Source organism: Gallinula chloropus (assembly GCF_964237585.1).
Source record: "Gallinula chloropus genome assembly, chromosome: 14".
Classification (NCBI taxonomy): domain Eukaryota; kingdom Metazoa; phylum Chordata; class Aves; order Gruiformes; family Rallidae; genus Gallinula; species Gallinula chloropus.
This window is the reverse complement of record NC_140099.1, coordinates 19,167,364-19,189,874: the sequence shown is the minus strand read 5'-3', so window position 1 is coordinate 19,189,874 and position 22,511 is coordinate 19,167,364. Positions and strand designations below refer to the sequence as shown.

Here is a 22,511-nt window from a genome sequence, read left to right as displayed (position 1 = left end):
CTGTCGCCCCACGGGCTTCGCGCAGGCTGCCAGGGGCGGCTCGCACGCTGCCTCTCCTGCAGCCCCCAGCTGGCGCTGCCCACCCCTCCTGCCTCGCAGCGCGCTCAAAGAGCACGGGAGCTCCAGTAGATGAGCAGCTCCGGGTTCAACTCAGCGTGGCAGGAGCCCAAGCTCTCAGTCACTGAACACCCCTTCATCACCTTGGTGTCCCTGTACTGGGCTCTTCCAAGGAGTTCTGGGTCCTTCTGGAGCTGAGGGGCCCAGAACTGGACACAATATTCCAGGTGGGGTCTCCCCAGGGCAGAGCAGAGGGGGAGAAGGGCCTCTCTTGACCTCCTAACCACCCCCTTCTGACACACCCCAGGATGCCATTGGCCTTCTTAGCCACGAGGGCACATTGCTGGCCATGGGCATCCTGCTCTCCCCCAGGACCCCCAGGTCTCTCTCACTCACGCTGCTCTCCAGCAGCCCAGTCCCCACCCTATACTGGTCCCTGGGGTTGTTCTTCCCCAGTTGCCAGACCCTCCCCTGGCCCTTGTCCAGTCTCATTACCCTCCCTGCCCAGCTTCCCAGCCTGTCTGAGCCCTGCTGCAGGGCAGCACAGCCCCTGGGGTGGCAGCCACCCCCTCCCAGGGTTGTGTCACCAGTTAACTTGCTGACTGTGCACATCCAGGTCATCAGTGGATATGTAGAACAGCAGAGGTCCCAGCACCGACCCCTGAGGGACTCCACCAGATCCAGGCCTCCAGCCACACTCTGTCCCACTGATCACAACTCACTGTCTCCTTCCCTTCTAGCTCACTACTCCACCTTCCAGACTCTCCCCATCTTTAACTCCTCTGTGTAAAAGAAGGAGGTTCCCTGTTTGATGTCTGCTTCCACCCCCTGGCTTATTGTGCTTTCCCCATTCATCTTCACCAGGACTTTACCCTCGTTGTCCAAACCAACACCCCAGGTTTATTTGTGTACAAACCCCACTGGCTGTGGCCTTGGCTCTTCCCCCAACCAGCCGGTAACACATCGTCACGCCGATGCAGCCGAAGGCTCCCTGCCCTTCCGGGGTCCCACAGGAATTCAGAGCCCCTGAAGCTTGCTGGAAACACCAAACAGAAACAGTGTTTAGTTGGGCTTTTCCTAAAGCTGATTCACAGTGTCATTCTACTCCATGATTTGTGAAAGACTCAGTAAGGTTTCAACCTTCAGAGACCAGGGGGTGATGTTCGCTGTGGCTGAGTGACAGTTTCATGGCTCGACCTGTTCTCAATGCCCCTGGAAGAGTAGGGGCTCTTACACCCCCCATCAGAAGCCTGGCTTCTGCCACAAGGCCTGAAACTCAATCAAACATGGGAAGTTTGCCCTTTTCCCATCCTTCTTTCAAAACTCAGGCAAGTTTCCCTTGTGGGTGGAAGCCCTGAGGGACTTCTGATGGCTTCACAGTTGAAAGAATAAGCACAGATTTAGAATCCATAAAATCAAAGGGTGACAGCAGCTTCTGGGCTTGACAATGACCACAAAACTAATTGTTCCTACGCATAATTAACCTATGTAACAAGCATCACACCTCTAGAAACAAACCTGTCCCCCAGCTGGGTCTCAGTTATTGGAAAGCATTTAGTACAGCCTGTCTAACCTTTCCTTTCTGGACCATGCTTCTTGTTGTCATTATCTGGCTGGTTTCTAAGTTATTATCTCAGTTCTGGGCACCTGGATTGCTCATGCTGCCTGAGTGTGAGGTGTCAGCCTGGGTTAACTGCTCAAACCCTGACATTCCCTCAGTTTCCATGTTGTTTTTCCATGTTCTTCCTGACAGAGTCAGCAAAGAGGAAGGGATCTCCTTTGAAATGAAAAGCTGAAGATATTTACCTGTCTTCAACTGTCTTGTTGGAGGGGTAGAACACCTTGAATGAAAATCCACTTCTTGGAAATGAACCCTGTGAAGAAAAACATCACAGAATCATCACAGAATGGTAGGGGTGGGAAGGGACCTCCAGAGCCCATGGGGTCCAACCCCCTGCCAAAGCAGGGTCCCTAGGACAGGGCACACAGGGCGGTGTCCAGACGGGGCTGGAATCTCTCCAGAGAAGGAGACTCCACACCCCCTGGGCAGCCTGTCCCAGGGCTCCCTCACTGGGTAAAAGCACATGTGCCCCACCAGTGTACGTGCAATGCCATACAAAGAGGAGGAGAGACAGGCGTGGAGTGTGCTGCACTCCTGGGCTTTGGGTGAAGCATAAGGAACTCTTACAGGGTTTATGCAAAGACAGTCGGTGTTGGTGACGGTGAAGGGGTCGTACTTATCAGCTATGACAAGCATATCAGGCAGGGGATACACCCTCAGGGTGTAGTCGTAGGCCCAGTACACGGGGCTGACGTAGAGCGGAAGCGGCGTCAGATGTCCTTGTGACAACACCGTCTTTACAAACTGCAAGGGAAAGGTGAAGAGTTCCTTTGAGCCACTTCCCACACATCCCACTCAGTGCTGTGGCTGCCACTGCCCTGTTAACAAAGCAGCTTTGACCCACAGCATCATGGTTTCAGTTCTTTTACCATCAAGATGGAACTGGGTTTAGCAGTACTAAACCTGTAGGTCATTCTTACAACCCCTCTCAGTTCCTCCTGCAACGTGAGGACACAGCTCAGAGCCCCCTGATGAAAAACCTGCTGGGTTTTTCTTTCTAACCAGCCAAGGAGATGTGGTGGAGGAGCACTGAGCCCAGCTCACTCACGTGGTTGGGGATGTCCATGCTGCTGCTGGGGAAGCGCACACAGTTTCTGCACATTTTGTTTACCAAGTCTTCACGGAAGATAAGGATTTCCTGGGTGCAATACTGAACCCTGAATGGAAAACAGCAAAGAAAGGACAGAAGTTGAGATGAAACCAAAAGGTAGGGGAGCTGCTGTGCTATCCAAGTTGTTCACCCTCTCATAAAGCAGAGCACATTTCAATAAGATTAATCCTTATCATCCTTTCCCATCTTCATTCTCTCCAGATTCAGGAAAAACACATGATGCTTTTGATACTCTCAAACTTTTAGCACTGCTCCTTCTACCTCATGTGTTTATTAATGTATTTAAAACTAGTTACAAGCAAGAAATTCTAACCTTTTGAAAAAATAAAGTCTTAATTTTTCCAAAATCTGTAATTTATGAAAACTACACCTGCACAGAAATGAGTAAAACAAACCTCAAAACCACAGGACTTGAAAGCCAACAGCAAGAAACACTGTTACCTGCAAGGGTTTGTGGTGAAAACTGAAAAGGGTACCAGCTGCCTGAACTCCTCTGTGATGTTTTCAGCCAGGGGGGGTCTAAAATAAACAGCAGCAGATGTATTGACTGAGTCTCTTACCTGCTGTAATTATTTAAATCAAACTTCCAAATTTTGAAAAAAAAGTGAAGCAAACTGACCTTGGTAAAACAGAACCAGGACCAGGGTCTTCAGGGCCAGGAATAAACACAAATCGACTACTGTAAAGAATCCAACATGCCACTTTTATACAGAGAGATCTGAGAGTGTCTGTAAACATCAGCTACACACCATGGTTACTCCTCAGAAGCATGCAAACAACCTGTTCTGGGCAGAGATGACATGTCCTCCTGCCCTTCAGACCCACAAAAATCACAGCTAAGGGGTAAGACACACAGAATCACAGAATCAGAGAATCCCAGACTGGTCTGGGCTGGAAGGGACCCCAAGGGTCACAGAGCTCCAACCCCCTGCCACAGGCAGGGACACCAACCTCCAGGCCTGGAGCTACACAAGGTTGCTCAGGGCCCCAGCCAATCTGCCCTTGAACCCCCCAGGGTTGGGGCACCCACCCCCTCTCTGGGCAGCCTGTTCCAGCCCCTCACCACTCTCTCTGGAAAGAACTTCCCCCTAATATCTCATCTCACCCTTCCCTCCTTCAGCTTCACTCCATCCCCCTTGTCCTGCCTTTTTAAAAGTTGATTCCCCTCCTGTTTCTCTGCTGGAAGATCCACATCCCCACCTCAGTGGAAGAAACCTTAAAGCCTGTTCACTGTGCAAGGGGGGCTGTCTGTGTGAAGGGAGAGAGAGCAGGGTGAGGTGGTACTGAGCTCCATGAGCCCATACAGGGACCCCAGATAATGCAGCAGCAGCACACCAAGGGACCCCCACCAGGACACAGGGCAGAGGATCAGTACCCAAAGCTTGCTTGCAGCTCACACAGGGCTCAAGAGCTGCAGGCTGTGGCCTCTCCTGCTTTTGGGGCCTGTTGGAGGAACCACCTTTACTTTGGGGCAACTGCTGTGAATTCAAGGATGAGAAGCCAGGAAGGGTAAGCCTGGCTGCTCCCCTATTTTACTCTCCTTTCTTCAGGCCTGCAACAGGGATCCCACAGACACAAGGGATAAACAAAACATTCCTTAGCAGGACTGCAGTGCTTTGGTCAGCTTCAAACTAAAGGCTGTGGAGAGGGGTGGACTCAAGAATGGGAAGGACAGAAGTGAGATGCCTCCATGTAGGCAGCTGTTTCAGATGATGTATTCCAGGGCTGGTACAGAAAGCCTGGAGGTGCTCCCAGCACCAAGACTTCAACACCAGTTTATAACACAGCACTGCTTGGGCAGAACTCCTCATGTCAAGGGAATTCCAAGGGAAAAACGGAGTCACCCAAACAGCACTTTTGGGGAATCATGGGTCATGTTTAATCCACGTGGAAAATGTTGCAGTTTCACCCCTGCTTACTCAATAGGAGCTTCCAGGCCCAAGGTATTTTAGATAAAATCAAAAGCTTACACCACTCCCCAAACAAACTCACAGGCCTGTTACCAGAGCAGCTTGCTATCCCACCACAGCTGGCTCACAGCAATGAGCAAACGTGGCATCTGGTGGTTCCTTAAAGTAATTTAAGCAAAGGTTTCACAAAATAAACAGGTTTCCCCCCTCACAGCACTTTGGTGTGTACCTTTTATGAATGCTGGGATGTTCACATATAATATCTGCAAGAGCCTTCAAAGAACCTAGAGTCAGGGAGAGAGAATAAACCTGTGATACAAGCCCTGGGTAGACAATAAACACACACTACACAAGCCCTGTACTTCAGTACAGCAAAAAATGTGCCACTTAGAAAATAAGGGTTTAGTTTCTGTGCTCTTCATGTGCCTCACATTCATTGTTTCAATTTACTGTACAAGTCTGGGTGTGTACAAAGGCTTCCCTACCTTTCAGTGACTGGATTTGATTTTTTCCATATGGTGCAGATGAAAAATTTCCACAGAAGAAAAAGCAGGTTGGAGGTGCAGAGGAATAACCTGGGAAAAAGAGAATATCTGTGAATAAAACATCCACTCACTCCAGTATCTTTCAGCATTCAGCCTCCAGTTGGGGATAGGCTGAAAGACTGGGGCTGTTAAGCCTGGAGAGAAGAAGCCTGAGAGGGGATCTGATCAATGGGGATCAATAGCTGAAGGGTGGGACACAGGGGGACATGGGCAGCCTCTGCTCAGTGTCTGTGGGGACAGGACAAGGGGCGATGGGCTCAAGTTGGAGCACAGGGAGTTCCCCCCAATCTGGGGAAAAGCTTCTTCCCAGTGAGGGAGCCCTGGGACAGGCTGCCCAGGGGGTGTGGAGTCTCCTTCTCTGGAGAGATTCCAGCCCTGTCTGGACACTGCCCTGTGTGCCCTGTCCTAGGGACCCTGCTTTGGCAGGGGGTTGGACCCCATGGGCTCTGGAGGGCCTTTCCAACCCCTACAGCTCTGTGATTCTGTGATTCCATGAAACAGTGTCCTGGTTTTGGCTGGGATGTTGTTCATTTTCTTCCCAGCAGCTGGTGTAGTGCTGCAGTTTGGATTTGGGATGAGAATACTGTTGGTAACACCCTGATGGTTTAGATGTTGCCAAGGAATCAAGGACCTTTCAGCTTCTCACCCTGCCCTGCCAACATGAAGGCAGGGGATGCCCAAGAAGCCAGGAGGGGACAGGCCAGGAGAGCTGCCCAGGGATATTCCACACCAGTGTGTAACTGCCCAGTGTGTAACTGGGGGTGGCAGGAGGTGTTGCAGCTCAGGATCTGGCTGGGCATCAGCTCCAGGTGCTGAGCAACTGTGCTCTGCACCACTGGGGTTCATAGTCCTTTACCATTATGATTATTATTCTTTTCCTTTTCTGCCCTATTAACCTGCCTTTATCTCAAGCCATGAGCTTTACCTCTTTCTTTTCAATTCTCTCCCCCAGCCCAGGGCCAGGGGGTCACTGAGCAAACGCCTCTGTCTGCTGGGTTAAACCACAACGAACTGAAACAGCACTTCCAGCTCTGCTGCTGTTAATATATCCAAAGTCTTTCCTTGATACAGGCTTTTGTTAGCTTAAAAAGGATGATGGCAACACACAAGTGTCACTTCAAGGAAGCCCTCTGTTATTTACAGGCCCAGTTCCAACAATGTACTTTGTGTGTATTCAACTACTGACTCAGTCTTGTAATTACACAGAGTACAATTATAATAATGTAATTTTAAACTGCATTCTTTCCTCCTTAGAGAGAAAAATAGCAAGTAGGTAGCAAAGGATTACTATTAGCCTCCATGTATCACTCCAGTTCAAGGGCTCTACCAACATTTCACTCAGTCTTTGGCATTACAAAGCAGCAGTGATTGAACCCTGAGCATTTGAAGCATGCAGTGAATCCTCACAGAATCCCTGATCACCCAGAAACACATGCTTTCTAGCAAAGACTCAAAAAAGGAAACCACATTCCCACTCCTACAAGCAAAAATAAACCCATCTACTCAGACATTCATCTCATGCTCCCAGTTCCTCTCCACAGACTTGGATTTACCTCCCTGCTTTTCAATCCAGTTGGTAAATAGGACAGAATTGTTTCTACCAGAGAAATGGCTCATGGATGGTTTTTTCTCCTCACTGTTCCACTCAGCTATTATTTTTAGTTTATAATTACAAAGCTCATTATTTGCCCATGAAAAAAGGTCCCAGAATAGCAAACACAACACAGACCTCTCTGCCAGCTGAGTTCATATGTTAACCTGGCTGTCCAAAGACCCTGGATTTCTTCAGCACATGCAATCAAGGTCAAGTTGAGTTTGCTGCAAGGCTCAAGATACTGAACTGGTTTTGTAACTTCTGGAGCGTGGTAACTCCTGTCCTATTTTCTCTAGGTGAGCAGCAGTTTCCCACCCTCTGCTTCACGTTGCTTATTTTTACAGCAGCCACCCTCTCACTGCTTCCATTCCACCTCAGACAGACAGAACAGGCTGTTCCAGAACTGCTCTGCAATACAAAGAAGTAATTCACACATCTCTCAGATGCTTGCTATCCAAATGCTGTCAACATTACTAATGTGATGGTGTGTGGAGGAAACAGTTTGTATTTTAAGAGTAAATGACAGGTTTTGCATTGGTAGAACCAGAAAGTATTCAAGGGACTGCTGAGCTCCAATGATGTAAGAAGTCTCCTTTAAACTTAGCCTAGGAAGAGCTTCCCTGAGCAAGGAAACATCCCTGTCACTGCACAGAAATGGCTACTGTCCAGAACAGTATTAGTGCTAGGTGATTTATGAAAAGGAATCACAGAATCACAGGGGTTGGAAGGGACCTCAGCTTGCAAAACCATCACACAATCCAATTTTTAAAGCTGTTAGGAAAGATCTAAAAGAAATATAATAGCAACCATGAAATGCAAAAAGCTGTCACTAAGCTGAGAGTCAGACTCCACTGGCTTTGGGCTTGGGTTCAGCAGGATCCTACCAAAAAAAAAATAAAAATCAGCAGCTGGGCTTATTCTGGCTTCCTCCAAATGAAAGTTGATCAAAAATGCACAATACAGAAACAACAGGACTCCTGAATATCATTGCATTCCTCATTTAAAAGCCTGCTGCTGAGAAAAGGCAGACAAGCCACTCTCTCACTGTCAGTTGTACACTGCCCAGCTTGCCCTCACGGATGCTCACGTAAGAGAGCATGTGAGGAAGAGTTCACAACTAAACCAGCATGAAGGGAATTCTCTGACAAAGGCCACAGGGCTCCTGCTGGGGCAGTCCCTGAATTAGTTCACTGGGAGGGTCAGACTTCCCAGCCCATGCTGAGGATGCAGCCACAACTGGGACCTGAGGAACAGTCAGACATCAGGCTGCCTTGGTGTGCTCCTCAGCTCCATCAGTAGTGCTAAATCATAGAATCACAGCCCCTCACCACCCTCTCTGCAAAGAACATCTCATCTCACCCTTCCCTCCTCCAGCTTCACTCCATCCCCCTTGTCCTGCCAGTCTCTGCCCTTTAACAAGCTGATTCCCCTCCTGTTCCTCTGCTCCCTTCAGGGACTGGGAGGCTGCAATGAGGTCCCCCCACAGCCTTCTCTTCTCCAGGCTGACCCAGCCCAGCTCCCTCAGCCTCTCTCTGTAGGGGAGCTGCTCCAGCCCTCTGATCATCTCCGTGGCTCCTCTGACCCCTCTCCAACAGTCCCACATCTTCCTTGCCCTGGGCCCCAGCTCTGGACACAGGACTCCAGCTGGGGCCTCCTGAGGGCAGAGCAGAGAGGGACAATCCCCTCCCTGTCCCTGCTGCCACCCCTCTGCTGATGGAGCCCAGGATCCCATCACCTCTCCAAGCTGCAGGAGCCACTGCTGCTCATCTGCAGTTTCTCATCCCCCATGACACCCAGGTCCTTCTCAGCAGGGCTGCTCTCCAGGAGCTCTTCTCCCAGCCTGTATCTGTGTCTGGGATTCCTCCAGCCCAAGTGCAACACCTGACACTTGGCAGTGTGGAACCTCATTAGGTTCAACCCCTCAGGGCTGCTTAGGGGTAACAACCCCTCCAACCAAGGCTCAGAGTTCTCACCTACCCGAAAACATCGTGTGCAGCTTTTCCAGTACTTCTGCTTGATCCAGCCACACATCAGAAACAAACACAAACATGGCATCTTCATTTTCATCCTCCAGCTGCTTTAATTTTGCAGAAGCCTTCACTGAAGTTGAAGAAGGCCCTCCAAAGAAGTTCACATTCCCATAGAAGGCTCTACATCATAAAAAAAAAAATCAAGTTAGTTCTGTTTGCTTCCCAAATCAGTAGTAGCTTTATTTATGAGTCACTTAAGCCATCTTGATGATGATGATGATGATGAGAGGTAGCTCAGATGGCATCATTAATCATCTAGTACTTCATGGAGAAACCATGGAAGAGCAACAGCAGTTACCCAGATACAGAGCAGGGTTTTACAATTTAACAGATCACCTCTGGGTAACACTAATCCTTGGTTCCCTCCTGCATCCATCCATTCCTTGAGCAACAAGTCCTTTCTTACTCCCAGTCACCTGCTTTTGCACTTGAGAAGGGCTTAGATCTCCATTGTTATAACATGCAGAACCCAACAGCCTTTGGGAGAGTATTTGTGCCAACACCAAACAGCCCACAATAGCCTTTGGAAGAGCCAACACCAAACAGCCCAGCAAGTCCCAGAATCGATTCCTCAAAGCTCTGTTTGTTTGGAAGCATTTGGGAAGGGGGAAGCACAGCATACTCCACAGCCACAGAAGCTGTAAAATAATGCTGTGCTTACTCAGAAACCCAGGATGAAACAGGGAGGGAGGCTGCTGGAAGTCAGCTTCATACCTCGTGGTAGCAGAAGGTTCAGTAGGCGGAAATCCAAAAGCATTCACATGGAAAACTTCATCTTCATACCAACCTAAGAGGGTTTTGAGCAACAAACAAAATAACCTTTACTTTTTTTTTCTAACAGCATCATGTCCCAGACATTAGTCAGAGAGCTGGCAGCAGCCAGTCCCAGCCTCCATCCATCCCCCTCTGGTGACAGCACCAGGCCCTGCGCTGTTTAGAGCTGAACCAGACCAGGGATCAACCTGGATGAAAAACCAGCTGAGCAAGAAAACCAGCTGATTTTTCACTCAGGTCACTTCTTTGAATGGATTTGCTGCACACCCACATAAAGAATCTTCTCAATTCAGTGTGAGAACATTGGGGAACAGGAATCTTTTTCGCTGGCCCTGCCCTGGAGAGTCTCCATCAAGCTGCACCCTTTCCAGAGAACACTCCCACTGGTCAGAGGAACAGAAGTAACAGGGAGGTTTCCTCCCACCATCACTGGTGCACCTAATTTCTCTTTACTTTATAAATTTTATATTATTATTAGAAAACAGGCTGAGTTTATGTATATGGCACAGAGTAATATTCTACAGACAGAAATGTCTGTTATTTTGCTAAAGCAAGCTTCCAAAACTTCAAGCTTCTACAGCATCTTAAGGAGAAGACTCCTTAAAGCCCCTGAAGGCTCATTTTCACGTTGTAAAATCATATTGTTTGGTCACTCCAGGCTGTCTTCCTGATCTAGTCCTATCCCCTCCACACACAGAGCCCACAGCCTAACAGGAAAAGCTCACAGCCAAAAGTCTCAGCCACAAACACAGCCCAGGGTGAAGCCTCGTCAACGTGGGACTTGTCTGTTCAGCCATACCTGGCAGACAGAACTGCAGCAGGAGCCACTGAGTAACTTACTACAAGCTAGGAAAAACAGTTTGCTTTACCTTCTGCCAAAACAAAGCACGACTCAGTATATAAACCACTGTGGAACTGGTGCAGAAAGGTTAAGAAATATCTTTGTCTGAAATCAGGACTTAAAGTAGCTGTTTAGCCAAAGTTTCCTCTCCAGCTGGTGCAATACTTTTGGGTACTACTGAAAGCTGCCACAGAGCCAGGCCATCAGCTGATAGCAGTGCAGCTAAGCTCAAAGCCAGCCCAGCAACAGGAACATGCTCTGCTTCCACTAGAAGGAATACCAACCTTGCCCTAACAGGCTCTGTGGAAGGGCACTCAGCTGCAGCAACCAAGGAGTGTGAAGAGGAAAAAAAGATGGAGCTGCAATTCTCAATGTGTAACTTTAACTTGTCAGTTATCAATTGATTATTGGTCTGGGTTTGCATGGCAAGGTCTGGAATTCTCCAGGTCTATAGGACACTACTTCTCCCAACTCTTTACATCACAGGAAAAGGATATTGCTTTACTAAGGTCTAGCTGGACAACTCCTGTTGGGTCTTCTAGGAAGAACTTTCCCTAAAAAACAGGATTAATTAATAAAGCAACATACACCCAAACACATAAACACTTCAGTCAGAAGCATCTGTCAGCTGGCATTTAGAAATGATTCAGCCATTCTTAGCACTGCAAGCTTAGAACACCCCAGCAGAACTGAGAACTGTGTAGTTTATACAAAGTGTATCTTCTGTTCCAGCTGCTGTGGTTTGGACTCCCCTAAGGTCACAGGCCAATGCAACAGCAAGTCCAAACACAGCCAGCAGCAGCTCCAGCCTTTCAGGAAGGAGCATGCCTAGAGAATGGAACTGGTTCTGGTTGCTGGCATAAAGCCTTACAAGATTCTGCAGTGAGAAGTGAAAGACATTTTCCCCTCACACATTAGCATCCACTTCTCTTCTTAGGGAATGGATCCTGCACCACTTTCTGCCCCTGATTTATGTGACAGGAGAAAGTGGTGAGATACTTAAACCTTCTCATTTTGTAATATATTGTAGCACTGAATGAATGGTGACCTAGATACTCCACAATAAAAAGCAGCCTACCTCCTTGAGCTGAGTGATCATCCCAAGCACAATCACTTCTCCCACTTTAGCTGTATTGCCCAGTAGAGTTTCTACTGTTTTAAGCTGTAACCAAAGGCAAAAAAACCCCAAAGTTAAATCAATCTCTCCACATATCCATCCTTAAGCCTGTCCAAATACCTGTATTTCTGGCACAAGGGCTAAGTGATTGAAAGAACTCATTTCCATCAGTTACATGGGATGTAAAACTAAGATGTCACCAGAGAGCCATTACTGCATTAAGATGTGACACAAGCACAGTTCCCTTTGCAAGGAAAGAAGAAAAGTTACCTGGAATTTGCTCCCACTGTCATCAGGATGAGCAACGACTGCTGAAGGAGTAAACAACTCATGTCTGTGAGTCCTCTGCAGAAACCAAAATTGAAGTAATCCAGTTTAAAAATAAATGAGCATTGTCAAGAAGCCACTTTGTTACAACCACTACACAAAAGACTTTTTCAAGTTCTCTTACTCTATTTTATCCAGCAATTTTTAACTTGTTGAGCCTAATCAGTTCTTTTGACAAGAATTTGCTTCTAGAAACAGATGATCAATAATACCAGACAATGAAACTAAGCCCAAGAAGTAACAGAAAGTCTCAAATGCTTTAAGAAGTTATTTCTCACTACCTGGAAGGAAGCAAGGAGACAGCAAGTGAAGGGAAACTGTATTAAATAGCTATGTGGAAAAGAGCAGGTTTCTCTTTTGGGCAGGGCCTAATATTACAAGCCAGAACTTTGGGGTTTTTTAAGTTTTAAAATAACAAAATCAAGCTACACTAGCAGGTAGGCTGCAGAGAGCACGAAGGAAATTCTTAGCACAGACTTTCACACTTCTCTCACCACTTCTCATGCATTGCCAATCTGCATTTTTCACACAGTTTGTTCCCCCTGGAACAAACCTGCTGCCACCAGCCTGGGTACCATGGGTGTAATTCCTATCAGCAGCCTTTTTTCCCCCACAGTGACCTGAACCTTCCCTTTCCTGGGGGTCAGGAAGGAATACACATGGCAACCAAACAGAAAACCTGCACAACAGGGAGCCTGTGCCAAAGCATCAGGCAAGGAGGTGGCACAGCACAGGCTTCAGGATACACCCTACAGGCTCCTTCTGCTGCTGTTGTGTGTGAGTGTGCTGATTCCAGCAGGTTTCACTAATCCCAGTGACTAAAGCTTCTTCAGTCAATGGTTAACTGGCCTTCCAGAGTAAGAGTTCCCAAACTGCAGTATACATGCTCCCAGCAAGAGTTTCCCTGGCAGAGAGAGAGGTGCTGCTGCTCTGGGATATCTGGTTCTGTGCACACAACTACCACACAGGTCCAAAGGATGAGCAGCTCATGCAGCTCAGCTGGGTGATTCCCTGCTGCCTATGGGGCAGCAGAGACAAAAAGCTGTGTGCACTGTGTTGGGTCAGGGTTTGGTCTGCACAGGACCTGTCAGCACCGAGCAGGATCTGTGCTGTGCATCAGCCCACTGCAGTGGGCTAAACCAGACAAGAATTTCAATGCTGCAAGGACAGTCTGAATGAGGCTTCAGGTTTGCATGATCTCAACAAGCACTACATATGATGGGTATCATCATATTGAGGGGAAACCTTATTGCTCCCTGCAGCTACCTGCAAGGCAGTTGCAGAGATATCTGGGTCGGTCTCTTCTCTCAGGTAATGAGCAATAGGATGAGAGGAAATGGCTTAAAATTGCCCAGGGCAGATTTAGGTTGGATATCAGGAAGAATTTCTGTACTGAAAGGGCTGTCAGGCACTGGCACAGGCTGCCCAGGGAGGTGGTGGAGTCACCATCCCTGGAGGGGTTTAAAAGGGGTGTAGATGTTGTGCTTGGTGGGCTGGGCAGGGTGAGGCTGTGGTTGGACTTGATCTTAAGGGTCTCTTCCAACTCAGGTGAATCTATGATGACAGGCTAGTCAAACGCAGCACAGAGCCAAACTACAGGACAGACAAGAGCAAAGCTCACCTAAAAATACATAACCCCCTCCTCCAACATGATGCTGTAATGCAGGAACACAACTCCCATCATGCTCCATGGTGACAGCTGGTAAGACTGACGAACCCCGGTACAGACCCCATTCTTCCTCAGGTTTTACTTCAACTGCAGCTCATAAAAACACCTCAGAACAAACCACTGCTGCAGTTGTAAGACCACAAACCCCAGCATTCTGTTTGCCTGTCTTGTGAAACAAAGCAAAGCTGTCTCTGACCTGCTGTAAGATGGAGTAGCGCTCCCGAAACAGCTCCGCTTTGTCTCTGGCGGTTCCGAACAGATTTGGCACAGGAAAGTTGGTCATTGACAGACTGCAAGAGGTTTAACACAGTGAAGATATAAAAAAAAGGAGCATTCCATGCACAAAAATTACTTATTGCTAACCTATAGCACTGCTGCATAATTTATTTACTCAGGGAGGAAGATCTCTGCTAGGGATCCTGTGCTTCTGCATTATGGGAAGGAGCTGGGGGTGTTGAGCCTGGAGAAGAGGAGGCTGAGGGGAGACCTTCTCCCCACCTCCCCTGCCCTGCCAGGAGGGTGCAGAGAGGTGGGTGATGGTCTCTTCAGCCAGGGGACAGGAGATGGGACAAGGGGCAATGGGCTCAAGCTGCCCCAGGGCAGGGTCAGCTCAGCTGGGAGGGAAAAGCTCTTCCCTGGCAGAGTTGTGGGGCTGTGGCACAGGCTGCCCAGGGAGGGGCTGAGTCCCCAGCCCTGGGTGTGTTTAACTGAGGGGAGATGAGGTGCTCAGGGATCTGGTTTAGCACAGGACAGGGACAGTTGGACTCGATGAGCTTAAAGGGCTTTTCCAATCTTGTGATTCTATGATTCTGTGAAGGCTGCATCCATTTCATTTCCCTCTAACTCACAGCCTTGACATTTATCTTCCCACCTGAACAGAGCTCTGCAGAAAGCAGGTTTTTAAAAGAACAGTTATGTCTTTCAAGTGGCCACAAACAAGAGTTTTTAATCCCTCTTGGTTAGCAAATTGCCCTCACGGAGCTCTCTGCTTTCGATTGCCTGGAAAGTGGCACTGGAATTGAACTCCTGCTGCAAACACAGGAATGGGTTTTGCTGGACTGGCAGAATTTTCTACCTTTGGCCTGTGATGAATCCCACTTTGTCACTGTGAGAGTGAGGGAGCCCTGGGACAGGCTGCCCAGAGAGGCTGTGGAGTCTCCTTCCCTGGAGACATTCAAACCTGCCTGGATGCGTTCCTGTGGGATTTAGTCCAGAGCAGGATCACCCAGACTGGATTTAAATCAGCGGATGGAAATCTGCATCACCCAGACTAAATCCCTCTGATCTCATGTTCTCACCCAAGTGGGAGAGGTTACAAACCAGACTTTCAGCTATATAGAAATAGAGGATTTTTATCCTTGAAACAAGAAGTGGTTGAAACATAAAATATGCAGGACTTACGGTAAAAACTTCTTCCTTTCTGAATTATAAATGTAACGTGGGATGTCAAAGGCTCCAATGATGCTGAAAACATTTTCTCTGAAAGAGGAACACATTTATGACATTATCTGAAGTGGATTAAACAACAATAACAAGAAGTGTTGAATAAGATGTATTTGTTTTGTTCACCAACACCCTGTGTTATCACCATTTCTCCCCCATCACTCTACCTGCTGGGTACAAATCTACTCCTCTAATTCAAAGGAAACTCTTTCAGAAGTTGGTTTAGAAATGAGAGGAGCTGATGTGTGCTTCCCTTACCACCCTCTGCTATCTCTTCTGACAGCAGCACAGCCTTGGCATGGTTAATGTGAATGGGTTTAAACAGCACAGCTCTTCAGACTATTACTCAACTTGATACATCCCATTATATTCACTGGTCCAGCTCTCTCCTCTGATGTCTCCCATTACCCTCTTACTGTAAGGAGATTACATTAATCAAAGTTGATAAGATTATCCCACGAAGTAGCACAGGACAACCATCACTGCCTGTCAGACAGGGATGTCTTTGGCTTCAGAGTGCATTTCATACAAAACTTTGCCTTCGAGCTCTCTGCAGCATAATTGAAGAGTTGTCCATCTGCAGAGCTTTTTCCTTCAGGAGTCTCTACTGAGAGTCTGAGTGTAGAGATTTCACTTCTAGAGAAAAAAATACATGAAGTATATAAGGTTGGCTGGGGCCCTGGGCAGCCTTGTGTAGCTCCAGGCCTGGAGGTTGGTGTCCCTGCCTGTGGCAGGGGGTTGGAGCTCTGTGACCCTTGGGGTCCCTCCCAGCCCAGCCCAGGCTGTGATTTTGTGACTCAAAGCAAAGTCACCCTCAAACCATCTGCAACATAAGGGCTCCAACAAGAAGGAGAAAAGTAGAACCCAAATTTGTTTCCTATTGAGAAGCTGTGGGATGACAGCACCTAACTGACATGTCTCACAAGCCGTTTATTTTAGTGCTTCCGTTACCATGTCGATACACAACGTAAACTGCAAAGGAAATACACTCATCACAATCACAACTACAGTTCTCTGAAGCTCAGGTAATTGCTTTGTGCTTTGTTATCAGAGAGTGAAAAATCAATCATGGTTTTAAAAAAAAAAACAAACAAACAGCCCCACAACAAAACCCCAACCCTGCTGTACAAAAAGAACCACGGAGGAGAAGTTTTCCAAGTGCCTTCAGAAAAGAACCATCTTCTGAGAGGCACAAAACCAGCCTCAGATTATTTTGAACTGGAGGAAAAGGAATGAAGACATGCACAGCAGGAGGAAGTTCTCTCTGCATTGTAACCATTGGTTTGTTTTATTGGTTAATATTCACATGGCCATGGCATTTTAATTCCAGGATGCCAGCACTGTATGTAGAACCCCCTGGGGGCCTATCCATGATAAATTTTCATAGAAGGAACATTACTAACCTCCAAAAAGTACAAGGAAGGCAAAGCACAAAGCAATTACCACGTGTGTAGCACTGCAGAAAGTGCCTGACATTTATTTCCCAGGAAGAAAGAAGGGAATGCATGCCAATCCCCCATAAAACTCATCTAAAAAGAATAACATCACCATACATAGTTTCATCCGATGCCTGGCTACATTCTTGGACAGCTGCTTCCACCATGGATTGTTCAATCATATTAGATGACACTGAAAAGAAGATTTCAAAGGATGAGAACTGCAGCCTGGGGAAGGTAGTAAGTAGGAAAGTAAGTAGGTCTCCACTATTTCACATAAAATGGTTTGGCCCTCTCAGAGGAACACATCAACTTACTGGAAACATGCCTATTTGTGTAATAACATGCCCTGTTGCCTTAATATTCTTACATGAAGGGTATATCTCTAGGGAAAAAATAGTCCACACACATGCTGTGCCCACCATTAATTCACTAAACATGGAGAACAAGTTAATGCAAAGCTGCCAAATATACTACAAATGTGTTAGATCTGAGCTTTCACATTCTGGAGGTTAATTTTGTTCCAGAACGTTACCACACAGATTGCTGACATAAATAAGTATCCAAACAGTTGAACATCATTTTGGAGATAAGGCAGGTTGTTGTCTTCATGGATTGAAGCTGGTAATTGAAATGAAAGTTTCTAAACACTAATGTTTTGCTGAATTTGAAGGGGGATTCACAAAAGGATTCTGTCAGCATTTCCAAGCCTGACTGCTGGGTTCCTGGAACAGAAATCAGCACGTGAAACCTGCCCTTGTGGCCCCTAGTTGGGGCTTGGGACTTAAAAATCTCCTGTGATGGACAGCAGAGGGAAAGGGGGGGGGCTAAGGGAGCTACCAGGAATCACAGCATGTCTGAATTGCATCTCTACCCCTAAGCTCAAACAACTCACAGACACCAGCTGGACACTGTGGGAATTTATAGCACAAAATTAGGTGCTGGACAAAGACTGGTGTTGGGGAGAGCACTGACTGCATGTGCTACGCTGGCCCCAGAGCTTCTTGTACCAGGTGAAATTGTTCAACATGTGGATGCAGCAATTTGTGCCAGCAGGCTTCATGCTGGATCAAGCCCAGTTCTTCAAACTGCTTTTATTCCCTGTTTGATCAGCTACCATCAGTTATCCCATGGAGTAAGAACATAAACCCATAGCTTCTGTAGTCCATGCTCTACTAAAGGCTACACAGCAAGCATGTGGCCACCCTGGATTTAATTGTATTTAATTAAGATAAGCTAGTTTTCCTGAACTCATCTGAGGCCTAGTATTCATTTTACAACACATTTACACAGATCTGAATCTTCCCAGAGGAAAACTGTAAGTGAGCCCAAGTTTCCTAGGTCTGATGAGCTCTGATCAATGAACACAGGTACATGCCCAACATCAGCAGCACCCCCACCAGTGTCACTCTTTAAAGGTCCTACAACCCCTGTGTTTTGTGCCATCAGACCGTGCCAGGTGCATTTGGAGTTACTACTCCATGGCTCTCATGGTGCTCAGGGCAGGGACACTGGATCTATGTGCCTCAGGACATACTGTCCCAGTCAAGCAGGAGGTGTTCCCCAGACAGAATTACTCCTGACAAGATGTTGGAGTTTCAGGCATGTTCAGAACCAAGTAAGTTGTGAGAAGTTTCCCAGCAAAAGCTCAGCTCTTTGAGTGTTTCATGTTTTTAATGGGATTTTCCAGGAGTTTTCTGGATTGCACTTTAGGACTCAGTAATTTCTGGAATTTGATGTACTCCCACACAGCTTCTCCAGCACTACAGTGCCCCAACAGTTACCAGCCCCTTCTGCCCAGTGTTACTATCAGGACATCAGGTTGGCATAGCAGAACATCACCACCTGCCTCGTTACATCAGAGAACACCCAGGTGATGGTTAAACTTTGTCCACAGTTGCTTTGAGTTAACATGCTGGACCATTATACTGGTGCATTGTATCTCCCACTCTGCTTGAATGCAAGGGCAGTATAGCTGTCATCAACCCTAACCTTTTTCCAGACCTGGTCTACTGAGCAATAAGTGAATTAATTTCTCATTGTTTCTTTGGTTTATTTTAACATTTAGAATTTTAGGTTCAGGTGCAAAGATGTCCATACAAACCCAGCTGGGTGCTTTTAGTAACTGGCACTGGAAAATTCCACTACTCCTGGAAAAGTCAGGAGTTACCAGGCTGCCAACTTTTAAAATGGCAAACTCACACTATTTTCTGCTGACATTACCAACTCCAGCATTTAACAGAACAAAATGTCAACAGATCCATTTATCTTGATCAGCCCAGTAGACTAGAATGATACCTTAGTGGATATGCTGCCAGTAACTCTGCCTTTGCCTAAACAATGTAAGCACAAGATAAACTTAGCAAGCTTAAGAGGAGGAAATTGTTTACTTACAAGGTTGTTTTTCAACGGCGTCGATGACATTTTCAATTACATCCTCAAGTTCTACTTCACTGACGGACTGAAGCGCTTCAGCAAGGTACTTCAGAGCATCCCTAATTCCAAGGAAGAAAGTCAGCTCCAAAACCAATTAATATTTAATATAGTTTATACAAACTCTGCCAATGTTTGGCAGATGTGCTCATCATCACCAACGGCTTGTGATCCAACAAACAGAAGCTATCTGGACTGCACTGGTTTAAGTCAAAGTCATCAGGATTGAAAGCAATGAGAGTAAGAAGCAGGCACAGAGAACCTTGTCTTCATGCAGACAGAGAAAGGAGTGTGTTGGAAGGGAACTCTGAGGTCTCCTGGTGTAGCTTTCTGCTCTGACAGGCTGGCCACATTGCTCCCAGCACTGGTCAGTCAAATTCTAAACATCTCCAAGGGTGGAGACAACAACAACCTCCCTTAGTCTTGTCCTGGAGCTTAACTACTCACCTTGTGAGCAAGGTCTTCATAGGATCATAGAACAGTCCACATTGAAAGGGACCTCTGCAGACCATCTAGTCCAGCCTCATACTGAAAGCTGGGACTTGTGTCATGCCATCCAGCTCTCCATCAAGCCAAGTCTTGAGTATTTCCAGTGAAGGAGATTCTACCACTTCTGTAGTCAGCCTACTCCGAAGTGTAATCATACTGACAGCAAGGGTTTTACCTAAAGCTTGTGCCCATTGCCTCTTGCCCTGTCACTGTGCATTCTTGATTAGAAGTTACCTCTATCTTCTCTATGAACACCTGTCAGAATCATAGAATACACTGAGTTGGAAGAGACCCAGAAGACTGGGATTAGATCCTCCTGAGCCTTCCCTTTTTAAGGCTCAATGAACCCAAATCCTTCACATTTTTTTCCACGTCAAGTTCTCCAATGCCTTAATCACAGAATCTCAGAAGGGCTTGGGTAGGAAGTCCAACCCTGCAACAAGCAGGGACATCTTCCACTAGATGAGGTTGCCCAAAAGCTCCATCTAACCTGACCCAGAATGTCCCTAAGGATGCACCTACCACCTCTCTGGGCAACCTGTGCCAGTGTCTCACCACCCTCAGTGTAACAAATTCCTTCCTTATCTCTAGTCAGCCTCCCCTCTCTTAGTTTCAACAGATTCATGTCTTTCCTGTAATGAGGACCCCAGAGATGGATTATCTTGGTGGTCCCTCTCTAGACTGTCTCTTTTTTTTAATGTCATTCTTGAACTGAAGGGACTAGAACTGGACAAGCAGGATTTCTTCTGTTCCAATCTATGTTGCCTCTCATCCCTTCTCCACGCACTGGCTCCTTCTTGCTAAGTCCCCATTAAGCAGTTGGATCATCTTCACCCTTTTTTCTGCAGGCTGAGCCAACCCAGCTCTTCCTGCTTCCCTTACACACCACGAGCCCCAGCCCATGACCACCTCAACACATCGCTGCAGGATCTGCCCCAGTTTATCAGTATCTCTGAGACAGAGTTAATTTAATTCTAAATAACAGGAGAATTAGAAATCCACTTCTTCCCTCATCCTTAGACTAGAGATAAAGATAATAAATTTCTTATTAACATCATCTGCCAGGCAATCAAAACTGGCATTTTGGTTAACAGCCTGACCTTCAAAACGTCTCAGTTTGTTTAACCATGGGAGTCAGGAGCTCTGAACCTGGGACTCCTCACTAATGAGACTGCCAGGACGTTGTCCAAAATAATCCCATCCCATTCACAGCAGGAACAGAACGGAATAGTAATGCAGAGTCTTTAAAGGAGAACCACGAGCAGGAGAGCCCCGGGCACGCTGATAAATCAATCATGACACCTTCCACTGCAAGCAGAAATCCGTTTTCCCTGACCTTGCCATCCCTAATCCACGTTATTAGGCACCTTTGGAAATACCACTTCCTCCTCTAGTGAAGAGATGCTGAGTGCACAACAGCCAAGTGCAACTTGGGAAGGATGCCAGAGCTGTCAGGGGCAGTGTCAGACCAAAAACCCAACCAACCATCCAAGCAAGGGACCAAAAGGAGACCAGGGGCAGTTTTTGGCGCTACCAAACCCACTGTGGGCGTTGCAGCGGGATGGGTCACGGGTGGAAAAGGTTGAAACAGGCCCACAGCAGCCACACAGGCAAAACAGCAGGGTTTGGGAGCACAGACCCACCTCCCCTCCATCCCCCCCGGCAAGGCCTCTGGGCGAGGGGGGAAAGGCGGTACCACACCCCCGAGGATGCGGAGGGTGCGGACCCGAGCCCGACCATATCCCACAACGCCAGACCCCGGGACGCGCCCCGAAAGCGGGAGATGGGCTCGGGGGAGGCAGGAGAAGCCGCACAACCCCCAACCCCCCGGGCAGGGCCGCCCCGCCGCGCTCCCCGCCGCTACTCACGCCCGCAGCAGGAGCCCGCGCAGCCGGAACGCGGAGCCCAGGCGACGCCGCAGCCGCTCCGGCTCCATGGCGGGCAGTTGGCGCCAAACCGCGCCGCGCCGCCCCCTTCACCCTGGCCCTGCCCCGGGGCGGGCGGAGGCTCCCGGACTGGCCGGCCGCGTTCCCCAGGACGCGGCTCTGATGCCCGTGAGGTGAGGTGCCCGCCCTCGGCAGCACGGCCCGGGTCTCGCTGCTCCCCGGCGGCCCCGCCGTGTGCCTGAGGGAGGCCCAGGTGCTCCGCGGGCCCGGCCCGGGCCGCTCCCCCGTGTGTTTCTGGAAGGCGGGGTGGCTGCTGGCGGGAATGGCTCCGGTTTGAGCAGCGCAGCTGTCCCTCGTTGGCTCTGCCTCGGCCAAGGAGCACACGGTGGGCTGATGGGCCCCGCAGCGGCTCTCACAGGTAGCTTCTCCTTTGGGCCCAAGCAGTCGGAGTCTGTTTCAGCGCATAGAGTGGGATGCACCGTGCCTCATGCAGTTCCAGTCCTGAGGGGCAGCCGCCTGATCTCCAGCTAAAAGAATGACCGATGGTTCACTGTGAGCCCCGTCTCTCAAAGCACAGCTTTATTCCACCCAAGGCTCCCAAAGCAACTCCGAAAGTTGCTTGATCAAAAAGACTTTGGCACAGAGAGATGGATAGCAAAACATCAGCCTGTTTTCTGTAGTGCGTTCTCTTCTGCATCATTTATAATCCCTCCTCAGCTGGGAGCAAGCTCTTGGGGGAAAGCTGCATCTACTCTTCAGGCTAAAAGCCGCCACCTGACAAGTCGCAGCTATTTTGGCAGGAACTACGATCCATTTTTCATCTCAGACATGCAGCTAGGTGCCAATTATGAACCCAATCCTTACTTGGGTTCTTCTATTTGCTACTATTACTGCTTGTTCTTTAAAGAAAATCCAATTTTGACATTCAGCTCATGTCTCATGCAAAGAAGGAAGGTACACCTGGAGAAGGAATGTCCTCCTTGCCTACAAAGAAACTCATTTCCTTTTAAGACATGAGTTAACCAGGGATATAAAGCATATTCCTGCAGCGTCCTGCTGCATTTGGGGTTGTTAGGTTGCCTGGAGCCACCCACCAGAGATATAAAACTATTCCAGCATGAGTTTTAGACTTCTGTTCCATCGAGCTATCTGTCTTGAGCTCTGGAAGTCATGCCCAGCTCTTCCCCTCCACTGTCTGACATGGCTTTGTTGGACAGCATAGCTCTGC

General features: G+C 48.0%; 1 protein-coding gene across 1 annotated transcript; it reads right to left on the bottom strand.

Moving 5' to 3' along the window:
* Window positions 1-1,017: 1,017 nt before the first annotated feature.
* On the bottom strand, window positions 1,018-21,333 carry POLE2 (DNA polymerase epsilon 2, accessory subunit; the record flags this gene model as incomplete). The annotated part of the gene is made up of 19 exons (XM_084270449.1): window positions 1,018-1,093; window positions 1,864-1,931; window positions 2,246-2,422; window positions 2,727-2,835; window positions 3,231-3,308; window positions 3,409-3,468; window positions 4,929-4,983; window positions 5,185-5,274; window positions 8,816-8,988; window positions 9,583-9,655; window positions 10,512-10,557; window positions 10,963-11,037; window positions 11,562-11,645; window positions 11,871-11,945; window positions 13,793-13,886; window positions 14,998-15,075; window positions 16,593-16,668; window positions 18,870-18,970; window positions 21,266-21,333. The coding sequence occupies 19 exons, from the start codon at window positions 21,331-21,333 to the stop codon at window positions 1,075-1,077; spliced, it is 1,599 nt and encodes a 532-aa protein (XP_084126575.1). The 3' UTR covers window positions 1,018-1,074.
* Between the last annotated feature and the right edge of the window lie 1,178 nt (window positions 21,334-22,511).